At 40.0% G+C, this 23,503-nt stretch overlaps 1 protein-coding gene across 11 annotated transcripts in view; it reads left to right on the forward strand.

Annotated features, from left to right (window-relative positions):
• Positions 1 to 23,503, forward strand: part of bbx (BBX high mobility group box domain containing) — a 223,989-nt gene that overhangs the window by 113,973 nt on the left and 86,513 nt on the right. For 6 of the 11 annotated variants that reach the window (XM_087992700.1, XM_087992701.1, XM_087992702.1 and 3 more), the window contains one exon: positions 5,724 to 5,837. The exons of the other annotated variants lie outside the window; for them this stretch is intronic. In XM_087992700.1, the coding sequence (XP_087848826.1) occupies positions 5,724 to 5,837 (114 nt within the window). The remainder of the gene's footprint in view (positions 1 to 5,723; positions 5,838 to 23,503) is intronic. 11 annotated transcript variants of the gene reach the window in all.

The following is a 23,503-nucleotide window of genomic DNA, read 5'->3' on the forward strand; positions in this document are numbered from 1 at the left end:
ACTTTTTGTGCTTCAAGTTTTACCACACAACATTCAGAAACATCTCAAAAGCATAAAGTAAATTAATTTGAAGAACAATGATGGGTTAATCAGCAATCTGATTAACCCATTATTGGGTTGGTGACTATATCAAACATATACTGAAGATTGACTCAATATTTAGGGTGAATTTATGATACAGCAAACTCAATTTTTCATAATAGTATTTGCACTTGATTCATGGGATTTGGGAAGTAAGAGAGGGCTAAAATATCATTGTGGTTCACAGAATCATGGAAGTGTTATAGCACCAAAAGTGACCATTCAGCCCATAATGCCTGCACCGACTCGTCAGATGAGCATCATTACCCAGTGCTAATCTTCTGCTTTCTCCCTATATTCTTGCACCTTATTTTTATCCCAATAATTATCCAGTACACTGTTGAAGCTGCCTCCATCACACTTCCAGGCAGTGCATTCCACATCCTTAGTACTCACTGAATGAAAATGTTTTTACTCCCATCACCCTTTCTTCTTTTTCAGGTCACTTTAAATCTGTTTCCTCATGTTCTTCTTCCTTTTATGAGTGGGAACAGCTTCACCCTATTTACTCTATCCAGCCTGCTCATCGTTTTGAAAAGCTCAATCAGAGCTCCCCTTAGCCTTCTCTCCAGATAACAGTTGCAACCTATTCAACATATCCACACAACTGAAGTTTTCTCATCCCTGGAATCATTGTTGTAGACCACTTTTGCATTCTCTCCAAAAGCTGTTTTCTAATCTTCCCATTCAGAGATGTTATTACATACCTCTAGAACGGGTGGGACATGAACCGAGCTCAGAGGTAGAGATGTGCCACAAGAAGCTCTCTAAAACTTCCCTGTGACAAATACATTTCAGAATATTTCAGGGCAAAACTCACTTCACCCCAGACAGGACTTGAATCCACAGTCACTAGATTCAGAGGCCAATGCCTTAACCATTAGGCCACTGGGGGTATGTAATGTGTTCACATCCTCCCTGTAATGTAACACCCAGAACTGTACACAGCACTGCAGTTGAGGTCTTAAATGTGTATATACAGTTCAGCGCTACCTCCTTGTTCTTGTATTCGTGTGAGTTATCTGCAGTGGCCAACGTTGATGAGCATGGGAAAATCCAGAACTGGCTGTTGGACAACAAAGTTAGTGAGATTTGAGAGTGGTGATGGGTAGGTAGAGCAGAGTATCGTCGGTGTTGCCATGTTTGCAGATGATATTAATAAAGCAGAGGATATTGCATTCTTGCTGCTCTCTCTACACCTCCCGCCACTTTTCATGGATTTGTGCGCATGTACACCCAGGTCCCTTGGCTCCTAAATCCCTCTTAGAACTATACCCCCTATTTTACATTGAAAAGCAGTGTCCTTACTACCAACGTACATCATTTCTCACTTCTGTGCAGTGAACCTCATCTGCCACTTATCTACCCATTCCATAACTTGGTTGGTTCTTAGTTTTACTACAAACATTTGGGTTGTGTCCAGTGAGATTTTTTTTTCCCAAACAAATGTACTCACATTTCAAACTTGTTGAAATTAATGAACTTGCAGAGATCGTTGCCAGCATACTTAAGAAATTGGCAAATTCTCACTGTCGATCATTTATTTGACTTTACTGCTTAGTCAATAGTTTAATTTTGGGGCACTTCAACAAGGAAATGTTGAGATCTCTTAAGTGCTTTGAGTTTTTGAAACTTTATAACCTGCACCATTCTAATTTAACAACATGCAAGTGATGTGACTTCTGGGGTAGTGTGGCATTGGACAATGTCATGAGAAGGCTTATTCATGATTTTACATACAACTGCTATATAATTTTATTTGGGTGATAAAAGGATCCTGTTCTGTTCCTGCTGTGCACGTGAGAACAGCACATTGTTTCTGCTATGTAACTGCAACTTTCCTGAATTAAGGATTGTTCTAAATTTGCTCATTTTTCCTTCTGAATCGCAGCCATGGCAACACCCTTGTCGGAATCGCAATTTTGTGGGTTCAAGCTTCACTCCAGAATTGAGCACACAATCTCTGCGTCCACTTTTAGATGATTAGAGTTTGTTTCAACTGAGAATCTGAAAACACTGTCTATAGAAAAAAATGTTGATGGTAGATGTTACCACTTGTGTGATTAGGGTAATTAATTTGATATGGTCTAAATGTACTTCAGTAAGGTTTTGATAAGATCCCTCGTGGCTCTCAAGAAAATGAGAGCCCAAAGGATCCAAGATTGCTGAGAGACGGGAAGCAGCGAGTGATAGGAGAGGGATGTTGCTGTGGCTGGAGGTTTGATTCAACTCTGTTCCACAGAACTCAAGGTTGTGATGTGCATTAATGATGTGGAATTAAATGTAAGGATTATAATCAAGCTGTTATCCTTAGTTGAAGGATCAGTAAGAAGGGGACACACTTTTACAAGTGGTACATAGGAGATTTAGAGGAAATTTGAGGAAATTCTTTTTCACTCAGAGAGTGACGAGTGTCTGCAATGCCTGGAAGGGTAGATGAGCTGGGTGACCATCATTCAAGACCTATGGCCCTACTGCTGGAAAGTGTAGATTTAGTATAGTTTTGTGATACAGACTCAATGGACCAAAGCACCTTGACTGTACTGTATGATTCTGTGATAAGTTTGCTGATGACAAGAAAATTGGTAGAGTGGTGAATAGTTAGGAAGATAGCTGTAAACTCCAGGAAGTTATCAAAGACTGATGAGGTGGACAGGGCAGCGGCAAATGAAATTCAACCTAGTAAAGTGTGAGGTAATGCACTTGCAGAAGGCAAACAAACCAAGGGATTACACTCTGAATGATAGGACCCTGGAAACTACTGAGGATCAGAGGGACCTTGGTGGCATTTTCACTGAAACATGGACTGGTAGTTAAAATGGTGAAGAAAGCATTTAGGGTATTTGCTTTTACCAGTCAAAGCATAAAATGCAAGAGCAAGGTGGTTATGTTGGAACTGTATAAAATGCTACTTAGGCTACAACTGGAGAGGTGTGCCCAATTCTGGTTAACACATGATGTGATTGCACTAGAGAAGATGCAGAGGAGATTTACTAGGATGCTGACTATGGTGAAGGGTCTGAGCTATGACGAAAGATTGGATAGGCTGGATTTGCTTTACTTGGAACAACCAAGGGGACCTAATAGAGGTGTATCGATTATGTGGGACGTAGTTGGGTGAACAGGCACATTTTGTATAGACTTGTAGAGGTTCAGTAAAAAAGGACTTAGATTTACGTTCAGAACTCGAAGTCTAAGAGGAGAGGTCGAGAGATTTTTTTCGACCCAGGGTATGGTGAGACTAAGGAACTCCATGCTGAAAAAGTGGTTGAGTTAGAAACTCTTGTGACATTTAAAGAAGATTTAGATATTCACTCGTGTTGTCATAGCCTCCAAGGTTATGGGCCAAAAGCTGGAAAACCGGATTAATGTAATCAGATTTTTATTGACTGGTGTGAACATGATGGGCCACGTGGCTCCTTCTATGCTTACATCTGAATCTAATGATGATTGAAAAACATGTACATTTCATGTTAATATTGTTAAATTCACAACTATTTACATATACCAAACTATGTTTTTCCCCTAATTTTGTTCCCCTCTGAGGACCTCCAAAGTCCATGAGTGACAGCTTCTGGAAGTGTGAGTCAATATGTTAGCATGTGCAGAACCAGACCAGCAGCTGAAAGCAAATATTGAACTCCTGTAACATGTTGGTACTGCATTGTCTTCAAATAATTGAGACTTTTGGTTTGTCGTCTGGTTGAGATGTTATGTTTTCGTGATTGTCAAAATTCTCCAGTGAGCGTGTGTATCGACTCGTTTCAATATTGATCTTGTATTTTAATTTAAATTTGGTGTACACTGACAATCAGCTTTCTAGAGTTTGCATAATTTACTTTAATTGAGCTGAGTGATAACTTTGTCACAGTTAAACTTGTTAGTTTACAGGATGTGCTGATTCTGAAAACTGATTAAGGTATTTTGAAAGCAGTTGGGCTGCTTCTGGATTCAGTAGGCCACAGAAAGGTGTGTCAATGCAATAGGACTTATTTGATATCCTGCAAGAACACAAACCTGGATTTCTTATTTTAACATTGCATTCTTATGAAGTCAACATGCCCATTGTTCTGTATAATGTTATTTAGTGCTCATTATTAACGATAACCTCATTAATAATTATTTACTCATTAATAGCAGCAAAGATTAAATCATGAATGCACTGAAAGTTAAATGATTGTGATTATTTTTCTTTTTAAAGGGTCTCTTCTGTGTTTTTTGTTGTCTGCGAATATTTTAAATCTAACACATGTTGGAACTGTGTTTCTAGTACACACAAGTATGTTGGTACTTCCCCTTGAAATAAAGCTCTCCAATAGCTCAACTCTGCCACTATCAGGAACTGAAGGGAACTGGGCGTGTTATTTTTAAACAAATGTACTGTAGGAACATAGCTTATTTGTCACATTGAGAAGTTTTTTTTCCAAACAATTATTGACTTATAAATGCCAAATAATGTTACTAGCAAGGTTTCTGGTACTGAATTTTACATTATGAATGCAAGATACTAAATTTATTATCAGGAAAACAATATATTTTAAGTCAGGTATCTGCTGTAAAATTTGGTGACATTTGATAACTCCAAAACATCTTGTATGATAATCCTAGGGTAGGATATTCAGCCCTTTGAGCCCACTTCGCCATTCAATAATCTTAGCTAACCTTCAATCTCAACTGTATGTTCCCAAACTATCTGCACATTTCTCAATTCCCCTGGAGGTCAAAATTATATTTCCCTCTACTTTGAATGTATTTAATGATGGAGCACCCACATCTCTTCATGTGCAGAGAATTCTAAAGATCCACAACACTTTGAATGAAGAGGTTTCTCCTCCTTTCAATTCTGACTGGTTGGACCCCTTATTCACGGATATTGTAACTAGGGAAACATCCTCTTTGCATTTACCCTGCTATCCTTTTAAGAATTTTGTATGTGTCAATGAGATTGCTTCTCACTCTTCTAAACCCTAGGCATTTGTATATATAGTAAATTACAAAATATTAACAAAAAAGTGAACTCCGCAGCATGCTTTAGAATATGACTATAGGGGCAAAATCATAGTGTGTGAAACGTCAGGTCTTGTGCTTCTTATGTATGCTATTTAAGGTGTTTCTAGTTTGATTAATTGGCCCTTGTATCTCATCGAGACTCCCGTTTTAAGCAAATTTCGATGCTTTGTGTCTGAAAGAAAAACACCAAGTCTCAGGTTTAACTAATTGGTGTCACATCATTTAACCTGCCATGGTGGCTAAGTCTCAAACAAGTGCTATTTAACCTTTCACCTCCTCCCTCCGCTTCCCCACCCCCGTTTGGAGACTCCATGTTTTGCACAAAGTGTACTTTACAACATCGTATCCAAGTACCTGCAAGTATTTAATACACAAGTATTTAATGTGCTGTCATCATGACATCCATCCCTCATCTGACCAGAAACATAGCCATTATTTTTCTGCTTGATGTATGTAGCTTGGATTCCAAACCTGACTAAATGTACCACAAAAGAATTTGCAAATGAGCTTAACAAACTATTATTTTCCTAACTCAGAGTTAGGAAAATGAATTATTGTGTATTTTCAATGCATTACATTCCACTATAGTTTCAATCTGTTATTTCACTCCTTGGTAAAAACAATGACTGCAGATGCTGGAAACCAGATTCTGGATCAGTGGTGCTGGAAGAGCTCAGCAATTCGAGGACAGGCAAAATCGACGTTTCGGGCAAAAGCCCTTCATCAGGACCTGTATACAATTAAAGGTTAGATGATTTGTAGTTTATTTGTGATCAAAATCTGGGATCTATTTTATCACTGGCTAGTGATATCAATGCTGAGTACATGAGAATCATGCAAAGTTTATTATGGTGAGATCTAAGCCTATGGTGTATCTCATATTTTCTTCTGATCAGTGTGTTTTATGCCCTATCTGTGCAAGCTCCTTATGAGAAAATACTATTTTCTCATCAACCTATTCAGAGATGTTATGACACACCTCTGGATAATGTGGGGCTTGAATCCAGAGTCGAGAGTGTGGCACTGGAAAAGCACAGGTCAGGCAGCATCCGAGGAGCAGGAGAATCAACGTTTCGGGCATGAGCTCTTTGTCAGGAATGAGGCTCTGGCTCAGAAGTAGGGATGCTACCACTGTGTCACAAGAGCCCCTCAATGCGGTATGAGAAAGTATATTGAAACAAACGCAAACATGATCCCACAGTGTTTTCACTGAGAATGCAGGTGCTTTTGGATCACCCACATCAAGGGGGAGTTCAGGAACATGCACATTTTTGCTAAGGAAGTCTCTGAAAGGACAGCAGCTTATTTAGACTGTGGTCAAAAGTGAATTTTATATCTGGATTTACAGCAGCTAAGTTAGTTTTCTTTTAGCCTTGTATTCATTTTTGGAGAGCTATGTACTAAGTTTTTTTTTCCCAGCATGATTTACCAATGAGCATTAATGCCAGAGAGTTATGAATTTCCTTTTATTTGGAAGAGAAAAAAACAGCATGAAGAGATTCAAATCAGTTTGACTACATCTATTCATAATGACAGCATAACTTTCTTCGGAGATATGTGAGGAAAGTTTCTGCTGTTCACCAAAGAGCCAGTTAAACTGTACAGTTAAATATGCTGACCATCCCCATCACAGTAATGTTGGCAACAGCCACAGTCACAGCAATCTGAATTTACACATCTGGCTTATCAGAAACTGTTACAGGGGACATGTCTAACATCAATCATTTTGCAGTGCACATATAGTAGGCCACATATCAAGTTGACCACAAGTGGTTTGGTAGCTGGGCAATTAGCTAACATAATTTTTCATTGACAACCTGATGACATAATTAGTAATACCCCATGATATATTTTGTACAGTAATATTTGTCAGCACCCACGCATTATTTATGGCTGTAATGGGGCATGCACAAAATATGATGGCTATCAAGAACTTCACGGGTTCCATTACATAATTATTCAGGTGGTCAGTGGCAAATGACATTAATAATGCATATCAGTACCCACTTCCCAACCAAATTGCTTTTTGGACAATTCTCTGCTTTGACATTTAAAGGAGAAAGTAAACATCAAGGATGTCTACTAAAAGACCAAGGTTACTCTGTTCAGTATAGTGCATGACATCATTGAGATAACAACAAACAACAACACAAATCTGAGACAATTCAGAATGTTTTACAATAAACTATGGCATTCTCCAAGATTAACATTGTCTAGTGTCTACTGCACATTTAGAAACGCCAAACAGTAAAACAGTTCATAAAAGGGGAGGCAAGACTGCTGCCGAGGACAAGATACAAAGTTGATAACCACCTGAGGTTTAAATGTTGAAATGTCCATTGCAAGCAGTGGGCTTTACTGTAGCATTCAGTTAATTGCTATGTTTCAATGTACAATGCAGTGGTTTAAAAATACATTTTCTGGATCAGTGGTGCTGGAAGAGCACAGCAATTCAGGCAGCATCCGAAAAGCTTCGAAATCGACGTTTCGGGCAAAAGCCCTCGTTGGTTTAAAAATACAGTCAACTATAGTTACCTCTACACCAACTCAACTACTGGAGATGCCAGTACTTTTCTGTGCTGCAACCATTTTATATTATCAGTGAAAAACACCTTAGATGTTGTTTAAATAAAGGGGTATGAAATGTAATTGAAAAATTATGTTTGTGGCTAGTGTTTTATTGCTGTGTTCCTGCTTGACAAAATAGTACAGCATTTTAATTTGGACCGTGTGCACAATCTCCTCAAATGGCATGCCTGTCTGCAAAGTAAAAGGTCCTGAGTATTAATATATGTAGCTTCTAATGTATGCAAACAGCCCACTGAGAGCCCACTGAGAGCCTGACTGACACACCTAAATTAGTGGACAGCGTAATTTCTGTTTCATTCAAGATTGTCCAACAAAAGTTGCCCAATTGCAAAAAAAAACCCTCTAATGTTAGACATTATGTTGCAAGCATGAGTTGGTTGCACATGGCCAGTACCTTGCTTGTTGTGAATAGTGGAAGGGATGTGCCAGTTCAGTTTACGGTGTGAGCCCTGTTCTTTGCAGACAAAAGGATTCTGTAAACTCACTGCATCTATTTCAACTCAGCAAAAGAGGTGGCAGCCATTCACGAGTTAATGTCTCAAACCGTTCCCTGACCAATCGGAGTCAACCTGTTTGGTTTGAAATTAAGGCAAAGCCTGGCAGTTAAGTCAATCAGCATCCATGGCAACACCTCTACCAATCATAACCCACATGCAAATTAACCCAACACTCCCCTCTCATGCTGTAGAAATGTTGGTTTCCCTGTTTAGTATGTATTCTTCCAATATGCCCCGTGGAGTGCAAGACAAAATATTTTGACAAATTCTATTCTTTTCAACAATAATGAAATATGGTTAATCACAAGAAAAGCTTACGTTTCTCCTTTGGACTTAAATTCAAGTACTTAATATAACAGTTCTTCAATGGCTGAGCAGGTAAACTCACTATCCCTTTGAATTAGGGAAGAGAAAAGAACTATTTCACATTTTGAGTGACACCTATGAAAAGGCTATACGGGTGTTATCCATACGTGGTTGATGTAACCTCGAACAGTTGAGCAAAGACCCAACCTCCTCCTCTGAAAGCTACTGAAGGATACCCATCAGACTTGGAATTGTACGTTTATATGGGTGACTGGGAATAGGAAAGGGCAAGGCAGCTTTAGCAAAGATAATTAAAAAGAAAATAAAGTTTACTTTGAGACTAGAGCAAAATGTGTGCAGGATATGGAAACTATAAGGATGATTGTTTTGAAAACACTCACCCGATGAATCTTAAAGATGTCATGCAAATGTTACACATCTACTACCTGAAACATATTCTTCAGCAGTCACTCAAGCTGGGTGTCATGAGCTGCACAGTGACTTTCGAAATATATTTACTTAGGCAAACTTCAGAACTCTGGTCTAAAACTCAAATTGTTCATTCTTTCAAATTTAACAGGTGCTCAGTAAAAATTCAGTTTCACTTAGCCCGAAGTCTACTTCAACTATGTCCAAATTAAGTTATTGCTAAGTTATTGGAATATTTATGACTGTCTCCTGTTTACAAAGGACAGCATCTCACTTCAATTGGCCTGGACTGGAAAACCTTGCTGACACTTTTATCAAAGTTCACGTGATTAATGGCCACCTAAAACTATAGCACCCTGTACCAGCAAGGAGTCAGTCAATGCCTTCAGTAATTAATCTCGGGCTGTCAATTATTATTAAGTAGGTATTTAAACTTTAATGCCTTTGTTATTTTAATAAATATTTTTGTCATTGCTTCAGTCTTTTTGTATAGAGTGACATTTCCATTATTGCTTGACGTCAGCTCAGCTTGTCGTATCTCTTTTTAATTTGTGTGGTAGTAGTGCCACTAATTAAAATGTAGTCAATAGACAGAGATTGCTAAATTATTAAGTGCAAAAAAACCAGAGGAACATTTACCGCAACATTATATGATTGGCAGAAGTAGAAATTAATGTTACTGTAACCCTGTAAATAACATTTTGAAAAGTAATTATTACCAAAAGTAGTAACCTGTGGTATATAAGCACCAACAATTCACAGGTCAGAACCTTGTAATTAAGTTCACATTTAAGAACTAAACAAAAAAAGTTAACAAATTCCTGTACTGATTCATCAATTTGTTTATAACATCATAAGAAATAGGAATAGGCTGTTTTAGCCCCTTGAATCTGTTATACGATTCAATAGGATCATGGCTGAATCTATACTCCTCACCCCCACTTTCCTGCCTTTTCCCAAAACCCTTGATTCCCATGCTGATCAAGAGTCTATCTTGGCCTTAAATACACACAAGGTCTCTGCGCCATGGCTCTTTGTGGCAAGGAGTTCCAAAGATTCACAGTCCTCTGGCAGAAGAAATCCCTCCTAGTTTCAGCCATAAATTGGTGCCCCGTTCTTCTGAGACAACAGGTCATTCTGCTGTAACATGACAGTTCTGTGTCTCTGTAACCTTATGCTATAGAAAATAATGCTATGGAAAACTGCTAGAATAAATCGCGTTGTAGAAAATCGCTAAACGAAAATCACTATACCCATTCAGTAGAAAGTTTGTTATCCAAACAACGTCCACATTTCGTCAATCATATTATAGCCAATTCGAGCTGATGAAACACTCGTTAGGCAGAACGAGCTGTATGTCCCCTTATCTTAGACACTCGCATAAATGGAAACATTCTCTCAGCATTTACCCTGCCAAGCTCCTTAAAAATATGCTATCTTTCAATGAGATCACCTCCCATTCTTCGAAACCCCAGAGTAGAGTTCCAACCTGTTTAGCCTTTGCCCACAAGATAATCCCTCCGTATCAGGCAACATCCCAGAGAACCTTCTCTGAAATATCTCCAATGAAATAATAACTTACCTTAAGGGGACCAAAACAGCGCTCAGTATGAGGTCGTAGATTTGTTCACTGAGCTGGTACGTTTTCTTCAGGCGTATTGTCACCTGGCTAGGTAACGCACTTCGAAGACGCACTGACGATGTCACCTAGCGAGGCAACAAAACATCGGCAGAAAAAAATGCCAGCTCGATAAAACAAATCTATGAGCTCATCCACAACACGAGCTACAAATCTTTTCAAAAATTCAAAGCTCTCAGAACTTCAGATGTCAAGTCACCAGAACCTTGAATGGTTTCAGTAAGACTTCCCTACTGTTGTACTCCAATTTCCTTGAAATATCTGAATATCCCATTAACTTTCCTGATTACCTGCTCTTTCTGTGTTTCATGCACAAGTCTTCCCACATCCCTATGTGTTTCTGCACATTTCTCCATTTCAATAATACTGTTCTTTTGTTCTCCTGCCCAAAATGAACAACTTCACATTTTCCCACAATGTACTCCATTTGTCAACATTTTGTCCACATACTTAACCTATCTGTATCTCTTCTGTATATGCCATCAAAACATCCTTTTTGATTGCCTGGCAGAGATAATTAAATTTTATTCTTCCCTACAAAATGGGTATTGTTAGGAAAACAAGTCTTTGTTGCCCATCCCTAATTACTCTCGTACCGAGTGACCTGCGAGGCTACTTCAGAGGTCAATGTACCACTAACCACATTGCTGAGAGTCTGGTGTCACATGGAGGTCAGGCTGATAAGGAATAGAAACTAAGAGCAGGAGTAGGCCATTCAGCCCTTTGGACCTGCTGCACCATTCGATATGATCATGGCTAAATCTCTACCTCAACGTTATGTTCCTGCTTTCTGTCTATACCCTAATGACCCAGCCTTCTGTGATAGAGAATTCCACAGATTCATTATCCTTTGAGTGAAGAAATGTTTTCTCATCTCAGTCCTCCATATCCTATGATCTTTGGTTCTAAACTCCCCAATCAGGAGAAATGTCCTCCCTGCATGTAGTTTGTCCAGTCCTGTTAGAATTTTATGCCTGTCAGTCAGATCCCTTTTCTTTCTTCTAAAACCCCAGTGCATGCAGACCTAGTTGAATCGATCTTCCCTCAAATGACAGTCCTGCCATCCCTGTTATCAATTGTCCATGTTCGAAATAATTCTGGAGAATTCTGTCAGAATTATTAGATACATAGATTTGTCCAGATTTTGGATGTGGTGGAATGATAAAGCAAAATTAACTAATGATCACCCTAGTTTTGTCAAAAGAACTTTATTTTTGGGGTGAACTTGAGAGTCTCAGAAAATGTTTCGTCAGCTTCTAAAATATTGACTATGTTCAAACAATGTTTTGTCTCTGGTGTCAATATGTGACCTAATATTATTTGAAATAAATGTATATGCAGGCCATTCAACCCATTGTATCTGTGCTTGCCTTCATAATGAGCAGTTCACATATTTCCACTCCCCTGTCTTTTACCTACTTTTGCAATCTGCCTTGTAAATTTGTCCTCTACAGACACTTAGAATAATGTGTATACAACAACAGAAAATAAATATCTAGTAGTTGGACTGAAGTGTCAGGTCAGGGACAATGGAGCCAGTGAAGGCAACAACCCAAGCAAAATTAAGGAATCAAATGTATAGACATCATTTCTGGTCTGAGGAGAAGCACTTTTGCATTTCCTGAAAAAATGCCACAAGGCGAGTTCATGCAGATTTCAAGTGAACCATTCTCTATTTTTAAAAAAATGAGGAATATGAATGAGTGAGAATTGGTGTCCTCCATCGACTTTTAGTCTATCTCCACCAAACACCTGGGAATAAATAATTCAGTTTTAATAGGGAGAGAAGGAACTTTAGGAAATGCTTGGCTTTGCTTACCGTGACAGCATTTTGATTGATATTGTACTGAAGGCAGGTGATGTGAATATTAGGGGAGGGAGACCTTGCCTAACAAATGTACTGGAATTCTGAGAGGAATTAAAGGACTTTGGAAATTCCATAGCCTACATTTAGACTTCAGCAAAGTTTTTAGTGCAAAAGTAGGAAGACATGAGCTGGATTGAAAATTTGTTAAGGCAGAGAAAGCAAAGTCCACCTTGGCTGAATTGATGTCCACAAGACATGGTGCAAGAGGCAGCTGCAGGTGGGGTATTGCTGTTTCATGCATACAAAAACTAAGTTTACAGGTGTCATCACATGTTCGACGAAGATTGAAATATTAGAATTCAGGTAAATTAAACAATATCTGGATAGATTGATAGTCTGAAGTGATGGATTACAATATGGGCAAAACAATGAAACTAGATTCGGGAACTAACAGCTGGGACGTAAAACAATTGATTTTGATGCTAAAGGTCACAATGTGATAAAGAGATCTAGGATACTGTGAAGCCAACATGTGTGATTGTAGATAGAAAAACTAACTGAACCCAAAGGTATGTAGCTGAAGTAAGTATGTAAATTGTAGGTGGTGTTAATCAACAGTGTGGTAACACCTACTATCAACATTTGAGTGTGAGGGAAGATTGCAAAGCCTGGAATAATTTACTTTGGAGAGGTGTAGGCTCAGGAGAAACATTATTTTAGTGTAACAATGTTATTTGACATTTGAATTCCAATAGCTGTCACAATTTCTAAAACTGGGGATATGTGCTTAGGCTTAGAATGAATTACTTTACATAGAAGATGGTGAACATGTTGAAAGTGATTTAAGAATGCTGGATAGCGTAAGACTCGGAACAAATAGGTGCTTGAGGAAGCAGTGGAGAGTGTGGTGCTAGAAAAGCACAGCATGGCAAGCAGCATCTGAGGAGCAGGAAAATTAACGTTTCAGACAAAAGCCCTTCATTAGGAATGAGGCTGGGAGCCTTGGGGATGGAGTGATGGGAGGGGGGTGGGGCTAGGGGAAGGTAGCTGAGAGTGCAATAGATGGATGGAGGTGGGGGTAAAGATGATAGGTCGGAGAGGAGGGTGGAGTGGGTAGGTGGGAAGGAAGATGGACAGGTGGGGCAAATCATGAGGCCAGTGCTGAGCTGGAAGGTTGGAACTGGGATAAGGAGGGGGGGGGGGGGAAGGGAAATGAGGAAACTGGTGAAGTCCACATTGATGTCCTGGGGTTGAACGGTCCCAGGGCTGAAGATGAGGTGTTCTTCCTCCAAATGTCGGGTGGCGTTGGAAGAAGCCAAGGACCTGCATATTCTCGGCAGAGTGAGAGGGGAAGTTGAAGTGTTCAGCCATGGGGTGGTGGGGTCGGTTGATGTGGGTGTCCCGGAGATGTTCTCTAAAGTGCACTGCGTGAAGGAGTCCTGCCTCCCAATGTAGAGGAGACTGCATCGGGAGCAACGGATACAGCAAATGATATGTGTGGAAATGCAGGTGAAACTTTGATGGATGTGGAAGGCTCCTTTGGGGCCTTGGACGGAGGTGAGGGGGGGAGGCGTGGGCGCAGGTTTTGCAATTCCTGCGGTGGCAGGAGAATGTGCCAAGAGGGAAGGGTAGGTTGTTGGGGGTGGGGTGCGTGGACCTGACAAGATAGTCGTGGAGGGAGTGGTCTTTACAGAAAGCGGATCGAGGTGGGGAGGGAAATGTATCTCTGGTGGTGGGGTCCGTTTGTAGGTGGCGGAAATGGCGGAGGATGATGCAATGAATCCGGAGTTGGTGGGGTGGAAGGTGAGGACTGGGGTGGGGGGTGGGAGTTCAAGGGCGGAGGTACGGTAAGTGGATGAAATGCGCTGGAGGGCATCATCAATCACATGGGAGGGGAAATTGCGATCTTTAAAGAAGGAGGCCATCTGGTGTGTTCTGTGGTGGAACTGGTCCTCCTGGGAGCAGATGTGGTAGAGGTGGAGGAATAAGTGATAGCATTTTTGCAGGAGGCTGCGTGGAGGAGGTAGTTGTGGGGTCAGTGGGTTTGTAGAAAATGTCGGTGTTGAGTCAATCACCGTTGATGGGGATGGAGAGGTCCAGGAAGGGGAGGGAGGTGTAAGAGATGGTCCAGGTGAATTTAAGGTCGGGGTGGAATGTGTTCGTGAAGTTGATGAACTGCACAACCTCCTCGCGGCAGCACGAGGTGGCGCCGATGAAGTCATCAATGTAACAGAGGAAGAGGTTGAGTGGTGCTGGTGTAACTACGGAAGATGGGCTGTTTCCCATAGTCGACAAAGAGACAGGCATAGCTTGGGCCCATGCAGATGCCCGTGGCTACCCCTTTTGTCTGGAGGAAGTGGGAGGATTCGAAGGAGAATTTGTTGAGGGTGACGACCAGTTTAGCCAAATGGATGAGCGTGTCAGTGGAAGGTGGTGAGGGTGTCGGGAGATTAAGAAACGGAGGGCTTGGAGGTCCTGGTCATGGTGGATGGAGGTGTTTAGGGACTGGATGTCCATGGTGAAGATGAGGTGCTGTGGGCCAGGGAAACGGAAGTCTTGGAGGAGGTGGAGGGCGTGGGTCATGTCCCGAGTGTATTTGTGGACTTCCTGGACCAGGAGGGATAGGACAGTATCAAGGTATGCGAAGATGAATTTGGTGGGGCAGGAGCAGGCTGAGAAGATGGGTCAGCCGGGGTAGTCAGTCTTGTGGATCTTGGGAAGGAGGTAGAATCAGGTGGTGCAGGGTTCCCGGACTATGAGGTTGAAAGCTGTGGGTGGGAGATCCCCTGAGGTGATGGGGTCGTGTACGGTCTGGGAGATGATGGTTTGGTGATGGGAGTTGAGGTCGTGGTCGCAGGGAGCAGATAACGAGGTATTCGTTTTAAAAATGTTGTGTGGGCTGTATAATCTTTTTTATCAGATGTACATACATGTTCCCTGTGAATCAGAGGACATCGTGTGTGGGATGAGGGATTTGTCAGGATTGTGGTAATGACTGGTCCTTCAGTTTTTGATGATTAATGAATTATCCCAGTCAGTATTTATTTCATATCAAGATCACAAATCAGATCATCAGGTCATTATCACAATGCTATTTGAGGGAAGGTTGCTGTGCAGAAATTGGTTTCCCACATGAATACATTGACTGTATTTCAAAACAAAGCTTCATTTGCTACAAATCGGTTTGGGACATCACTGAAGTTAAGGGTTCTATGTAAAAGTGCAGTCTTTTGGGAAGATCCAAGTAAATGTCTTCAACCTCCAACACAAAATTTGCCTGGTCATTCTCACACTGAATTAGATCTTTGACATCCTATTCAACACAGAACTGACCTTTCTGATGCAAAGGTTATTTGCATCCAGATCTGCAATGAAACTTGCTTGTATCCCTATATCAACCGAACAGCCACTGAAACCCCAACCTTCATTTCCACTATTCTGATGATGTAGCTCATCTTTCACCCTGTATCACCCATAAATATAAGTGCATTCAAAATTTTATATTTCCTATCCTGTTGCATGTCCTGCTTAACCTAACTCAAACACTCAGGTTCTCTGACTCTAACTTTCTGTATATACTCCTCGTGATTTTTCCATCATTGACCTCCATAGAACATAGAACATAGAACAATACAGCACAGAACAGGCCCTTCGGCCCACGATGTTGTGCCGAACTTCTAACCTAGATTAAGTACCCATCCATGTACCTATCCAAATGCAGCTTAAAGGTCGGCAATGATTCCGACTCTACCACTCCTACGGGCAGCGCATTCCATGCCCCCACCACTCTCTGGGTAAAGAACCCACCCCTGACATCTCCCCTATACCTTCCACCCTTCACCTTAAATTTATGTCCCCTTGTAACACTCTGTTGTACCCGGGGAAAAAGTTTCTGACTGTCTACTCTATCTATTCCTCTGATCATCTTATAAACCTCTATCAAGTCACCCCACATCCTTCGCCGTTCCAACGAGAAAAGGCCGAGAACTCTCAACCTATCCTCGTACGACTTCCTCTCCATTCCAGGCAACATCCTGGTAAATCTTCTCTGCACCCTCTCCAAAGCTTCCACATCTTTCCTAAAGTGAGGCGACCAGAACTGCACACAGTACTCCAACTGTGGCCTAACCAAAGTCCTGTACAGCTGCAACATCACTTCACGACTCTTGAATTCAATCCCTCTGCTAATGAACGATAATACTCCATAGGCCTTCTTACAAACTCTATCCACCTGAGTGGCAACCTTCAAAGATCTATGTACATAGACCCCAAGATCCCTCTGTTCCTCCACCTGACTAAGAACCCTACCATTAACCCTGTATTCCGCATTCTTATTTGTTCTTCCAAAATGGACAACCTCACACTTGGCAGGGTTGAACTCCATCTGCCACTCCTCAGCCCAGCTCTGCATCATATCTAAGTCCCTCTGCAGCCGACAACAGCCCTCCTCACTGTCCACAACTCCACCTATCTTCGTATCATCTGCAAATTTACTGACCCACCCTTCGACTCCCTCATCTAAGTCATTAATAAAAATTACAAACAGCAGAGGACCCAGAACTGATCCCTGCGGAACTCCACTTGTAACTGGGCTCCAGGCTGAATATTTACCATCTACCACCACTCTCTGCCTTCGACCGGTTAGCCAGTTTTCTATCCAATTGGCCAAATTTCCCTCTATCCCATGCCTCCTGACTTTTCGCATAAGCCTACCATGGGGAACCTTATCAAATGCCTTACTAAAATCCATGTACACTACATCCACTGCTCTACCCTCATCCACATGCTTCGTCACCTCCTCGAAGAATTCAATAAGACTTGTAAGGCAAGACCTACCCTTCACAAATCCGTGCTGGCTGTCCCTAATCAAGCAGTGTCTTTCCAGATACTCATAAATCCTACTCTTCACCTGGGTCCCACATTATAGAATTATTTCAAGATTCTCCAACCTGCCCCTTCTCTTTCAGGCTAGTCAAATAATTGGGTTTCAAAGAGTCTTAATTTCAAGAAGATATTTGACAAGCTTACACATAAAAGGTTATTGCATAAAATAGGAGCCCATTTGTAAGGTAGTAACATGACAACATGGATAGATTAGCTGGCTGGCAGAAAAGAGAGCATGTCCAAATGGTTCTTTTTAGGCTGGCAGAATGTGATGAGTGAGGTTCCACAGGATCTCTGCTGGGTGCTCAACATTTTACAATTTACACCAGTGACTTAGATGAGGGAGCAAAGGTACTGTGGCTAAAATGGCAATTATCCAAGATAGGTAGCAGAGGATATTGTGAAGATGGCATAACAAGGATGCATTGCAGACTGATAGTAAGCTGGTTAAGTGAGTAGGCAAAAATCTGGGAGATGAAGTGACCTTCATTTTACATGAAGAATAAAAAAAAGTTTTATTTCATTGAGGATGACTATAATTCTGAGCTACAGAAGGATCTAAATGTTCTAATGCAGAAATCACAATAAATTAGCAAACAGGTACTGCAAATGACTAAGGCAGCTATCATGTATTACAAAAGAAAATGAACTTAAAAAGATGGCTTCATTTATGCAGGGCTTTGGAGAGTTCAGATTTAATACAGTTTTGGTCTCCTTATCTAAAGAAGGATACAAATGCATTGGAGGTTCAAAGGAGGTTTATTAAATTGATACCTGGAGTGAGTGAGATGTTTTATGAAGATACTTTGGAGAGGCTAAGCTGGTTTCCATTGGAATTTAGAAAGGGAGGGGTGATTTCATTGAAGTAAGGGATCCTGAATGGTCTTGACCAGGTGGATATGGAAAGGGTATTTCCTCTTGTAGGTGTGTCCAAAACTAGAGGACACTGTTTTAAAATTAGTGGGTTATCCTTTTAAGATAGAGATGAGGGAATTCTTTTCTTTGAGGGTTGTACGACTTTGGAAGGTGGTGGATGTGGGGTCATAGGGGATTTTGATAAGGCAGAGGGTATCAAAGGTTGTCAGGATAGAGGCAACTGTGGAATTTGAAACACAAACAGAGCAGCCAGCATCTTATTCGCTGATGTTTTAGGTTTGAAGGACTGAATGACCTACTTCTACTCATATTTCAAATGTTTATGTATTTGTATGACAAGTTATTCACCTGTGTTCACTGTTATGATCCCAGCTAATCTTTTTACTAAACAACTTAGATTCCAGACTGAAACCTGGCTTGATAGATCACTTTTTTTTTCCAATTTTGAGTGGGTGGATTTTCATTGAAACACGCACAGCTGCTGATTCATGCTTTATAAATCAATTTATTCAACAAAACAAGTGAAGATAAAATAAAATAATCCAATTTTTTTCCATATAACACAAAATGTTTGAAATGCATGGTAAAATGCTCTCCCACTAATCCTAACACCACTCCTTTACAGTATCACATACAAGAGAGAATGTCCTTTTTCACATCTGTGATGCTTAATTATGGTTTCAGCTTCCCATCTTGAGAATCTGATAATCTCTTCCTTAAGCTTTCATATAATTGAGCTTTGACTTTTTCAGAAGCAGAATATCCCGGATGAGCCCTCATTGGGGTGGCATGGTACAAAAATGGTTAGCACTGCTGCTTTACAGCTCCAGTGACCCAGGTTCAATTCCACCCTAGGGCAGTTGTCTATGTGGGTTCTCGCTGGGTGTTCAGGTTTTCTCCCACAGACCAAAGATGTGCAAGTTAGTGGATTGGCCATGCTAAATTGCCCATAGTGTTCAGGGATGTGTAGGTTAGGAACATGGGGGAATGCAGGGTTACAAGGACAGAGTAAGGGGATGGGTCTGGTTGGGATGCTCTTCAGAGGGTTGATGTGGGCTCTTTGGGCTGAATGACCTGTTTTTACATTGCAGGGATTCTATAAAAGTTTTTTTTAACAAGAGAAATTGCTGGAGAAATTCCATGGTAGTGTCTGTGCAGAGAAAACAGTGGTAACAGAACTGTTTTGGACTCAAAACATTAACTCTGCTTTCTCTCCACAGATGCTGCCTGACTTGCTGAGTTTTTCAGCAATTTCTGTTTTTTGTTTTACACTTTCAGCGTCTGCAGTTCTTTGTTTTATTTCAGATTTTTCAGCTTGAAGTGACCTCTTAAGAGTTTTAACCAAATTCTTCTGGTGTTGGAACTTCTGAACAAAACTCTTCATACTAAAGTACCTTCTTGTAAATCATCCTAAACTACGACCCTTTCTCAGGAGCAATTATTTTACATACCCAGCGTCATCCAAGGCTTCTGTAAACTGCCCAAAACTGAAATGAGAAAGCTTTTTTTCACAAGCTCAGAGGTTTTCCACAAAACCAAAAAGAATCTTCTACGTGAAAACCTAATTCAGTACATTTTCCCATAAACTTTCTCAATGTAAATCCAGGAAATCCTTCTCTCTAATATACTGTTTTAAGGGGAATCATGATAGCTACAGAAATACTTACATGTTAATCATGAAACCCATTCAGACACACAGAGACTCAACTGCTAATTGTTCAATATTCAAAAATAAATGATATTAAAATAAATGTAGATGTCGCACCTTACATCATGATATTAAACCTTTACTGTCTTAACTGCTCAAGATACTAACGTCAGGCCCTGGAAATGTATTGGTAATTTACCATCAGTTTACGAAGGCAAAAGGTGAAGTGACAATGTGAACTAAGTGTTGAACATTTTATGTTTGACACTTCCAGATGCTTTGTGGTTCAGTTACATGAGATCTGAATCCATCAGCAAATGTTCAGTTATGCACTGACTGGGATGAATGCTTTCTGAAAGCCTGATCATTCAGGTTTGAAGTTGGAGCAGGAAAGATTGTCCTGTTGTCTTCTCCTCAGTCCAAATATGTATTCTGTCTCATTCTACTTGGCATTTGCCTAATGTTGTAGTGTCATTCTGGAAGTTCAGAGCTTGTTTGTCCTTAGTTTGATCAAAAGTATTGGAAAGGTAACGTTAAGACAACTGCCAGTTTAAATTTCAGAGAGTATGGAAGCAATACAACAGAATTTTCAGGCTTGCTTTTCCCATCGTGGTTAAACCGGTTCATCAGCACCCACTGGCTGATTAATAATTGGGATAGTCAATAGTATTTTAGCGCAACTAATCATTGGTGGAGCATGCCTTACAAATACATCAGAATTAACCTGCCAATGTACTGTGATTGTGTAGACAGTTACCCTGCAGTGCATTATTTTTGAATTCACAGCAGTCAGCCTTAAATAAGAATTCTGTAGTTACATTTCATAAATGTTTTAATGACCGCATGCTGTGTTTGAATATATCTAGATTTTATCTAGGTTTCTGTGACTAAAGAAATGTAATATTGAACTGAATGGTCACTTAATCCATTTAACTTGTGCATCATAATACCACAAAAGCATTTTAGCATTGTATTATAATAATGCATTACTGCTTTGACTTTATCATAGCCCTGTTTGGGATCTTGTTCAGTATAAATATAGAAGTAATGTTATTCTTATTGTTCTCGCATTAAGATTTAATCATCCTTTCTTGAAATTGTTGTTCGCGACCATCACAATATTTGTTTTATGGTGTGCAGCACACCTTTGCGTGCCTTACAGAAATACACTTTACACAGTTGTTACAACAGACTTGTGTCATAAAGCGCAATGATGGTTGACCACTCTCCTTTTTAAAAGGAGAGTTGGAATACAGCTTATCATTAAAATGCAATGCATTTGCTTCCTTTCAGCATGCGTCCTATAAGTTGCATTCTATATATGGTCCTTTTAAAACTGAGTTTTATATATATTATTGGAATAAAGGCTCCCTATAGTGGGGGGAAACACCTGTTAATATTGCAGAGAAGTTTCTACATTGGCTATCTTACTTTTAACTAATGAATGTGAACAATTACATTGTGTGCCTTTTATAACTATTTGTTAGAACTATTTGTGGTGCATTTTCTTGAAGAGTCAGATTGCTCAAATGAGCACAATTACTTTTGAGTATTGCTGAAAAAGGAGCGGTTCTTTTGAAGCTTTTCATCTTTTTTGCATCAGGACAGATGCAAGAATACTGACTGCAAGATGGACTACACTGCATGAATAAAAGCATGCTGATTGTTAACAAGTGTTTCCATTAAATTTTTTAAAAACTAGTAAGACTCTGATTGAGGCATTGCAATGGGGAGTGTACCTGGGAACAACTGTCCTTGAAGCTTGTGTTTAATTAAAAACGCACATCGCCTGGACACTCAAATAAAAGCAAGGTACTGCAGATGAAGGGCTTATGCCCGAAACGTCGATTCTCCTGTTCCCTGGATGCTGCCTGACCTGCTGTGCTTTTCCAGCAACACATTTTCAGCTGCAAATCTGAAATAATAACAAAGTGTTGGAAAACTTTAGCAGGTCTGGCAGCATTTCAAACTCAAACTCAAACACCTTTGAAGAATTGATGTTTCAATCAAAATTTTAACTCTGTTTTTATCTCTAAACCATGCTTTGACATGTTCTTGCTGGTTTTAGTGGGCAGGCCTGTGTTTATAAATATATATATGTCTTAGCAAGCATAAATGAGCATATTTCAAACCTGACTGATAATCTTAAATTGGTTGTTGGTCTAGCATTTGGCAAAATCTGATTGTCCAAGTGAGTACTGTCCAATCATAGAATTGCATTTAATGCTATATGTTATGTTTTGAGTTTTGCAAACATGGGCTGGTTGAATACTTTGCCAGTGGTGTCTGGCCACTGGAATGTGCTGTTTGGTATGATCTACCCTTCATTGGGACATACAGGTAGCAAATCTGGCGTTACACTATTATGCAAATCTATGTATTCTATTACTTATTTGTATGGAAAGCAGAACCATAAATTTAGAAGAAAGATTAAAAAGTAAACAGAAAAGGTTAGGGTTCTGGTTAGGTTGAAGCTAATCATTTTCTTCAATAACAAGACTAGTATTCATCATTAATAGGATGCCTTTTTAAAATTTAAAGGCTGACGCATAACCATTTCCTAGTGCATTCATCATAGCAGCATCTTAATGAATCAAAATCTACTCGATGACCAGTCAGCACACTCTTTCTCGTGTAGTATAAATTATTGTTCTCTTTTGATATTATTGTGACCATTCTGATAAATGCAGGACAGAAAGCCTTAACAGCTTTTCTAATTTTGTTTTGGCAGTATTCAGGTTCTGAACAAGCGACAATTGCTTTTCTGACCTGCACCGATTGAGTTCTTCATCTTGTTCAATTCTCTAATGGGTAAATATGCCAACATTTTCAGCTCAGATTTTCACAATGTCAGGGAGCCACTTTTGTCATTGCAAAAATGGTTGGATGTGAAAATCTGAAATCTCACTACACACCTTTCTTGTAGTATAGGAGTGGGGTATGTCACATTTCTTGCCTACATGTTTCGTAGGGGCTGCTGCCCATGTAAATCAACAGCATCTCACTCGTATCTGATTCTGGTGACCCAGGTGTGTGAAACATGGCATGTACCAATGAAATGCTGAATTGAGTAGGTCTGATATTTGTGGACTCTTTTAGAGAGTTGGGCTAACGTTTGGAATGTTAAGATACATGGTCTCTGGTTGCAGGACACCTCTCTGGAGGTGTCATAAGGTGTCTTACTTGCCTTAAGGGTGAGATATTGTGCTCTTAAGGGCTGTTAGATAGACATGAATATGTGTAAAAAAATGCATTAAAAAGTCACAAAAGGAACAGTCAAAGGCAGCTGTCAAAAATAACTGTCAAAAATGTCAAATGCAGTTTAAGTTCCCAAGATAATTAAAACTTTTTGCACATTAGTCTTGGGGGAAAAAATTCTTGTGTGTTAAACTAAATCATTGCTTGCTATTTTAGTCTGTCTGCCAACATAAACCTAAGTGTTACCATTACTAACTGGTGTTCCATAACCGATTTTACAACCTTCCATTATCAAAGTAGAGTGACATTTCAGAGTAATTGATGATTGAGTGGTTATAGGCACCTTAAAATGGGGCCAAGAAGTTTGCTTGATTTATAAAGGATTATGCATTTGGGTTGAAATGTTTCTTTTAAGAGATTATGTGGTCAAAGGAAAGTAAATGCAGTAAATAGGTTTTTCTGAACGAGATTTGGTTTAATTATAAAGTTTGTAATAGACACCTTTGAATTTTTTATGATGTCTGTCTCACCATGCCAAC

The sequence above is a fragment of the Chiloscyllium plagiosum genome, unplaced genomic scaffold (genome assembly GCF_037043375.1).
Source record: "Chiloscyllium plagiosum isolate Xiang-an unplaced genomic scaffold, Cpla_swu_hap1 HiC_scaffold_12, whole genome shotgun sequence".
Taxonomy (NCBI): domain Eukaryota; kingdom Metazoa; phylum Chordata; class Chondrichthyes; order Orectolobiformes; family Hemiscylliidae; genus Chiloscyllium; species Chiloscyllium plagiosum.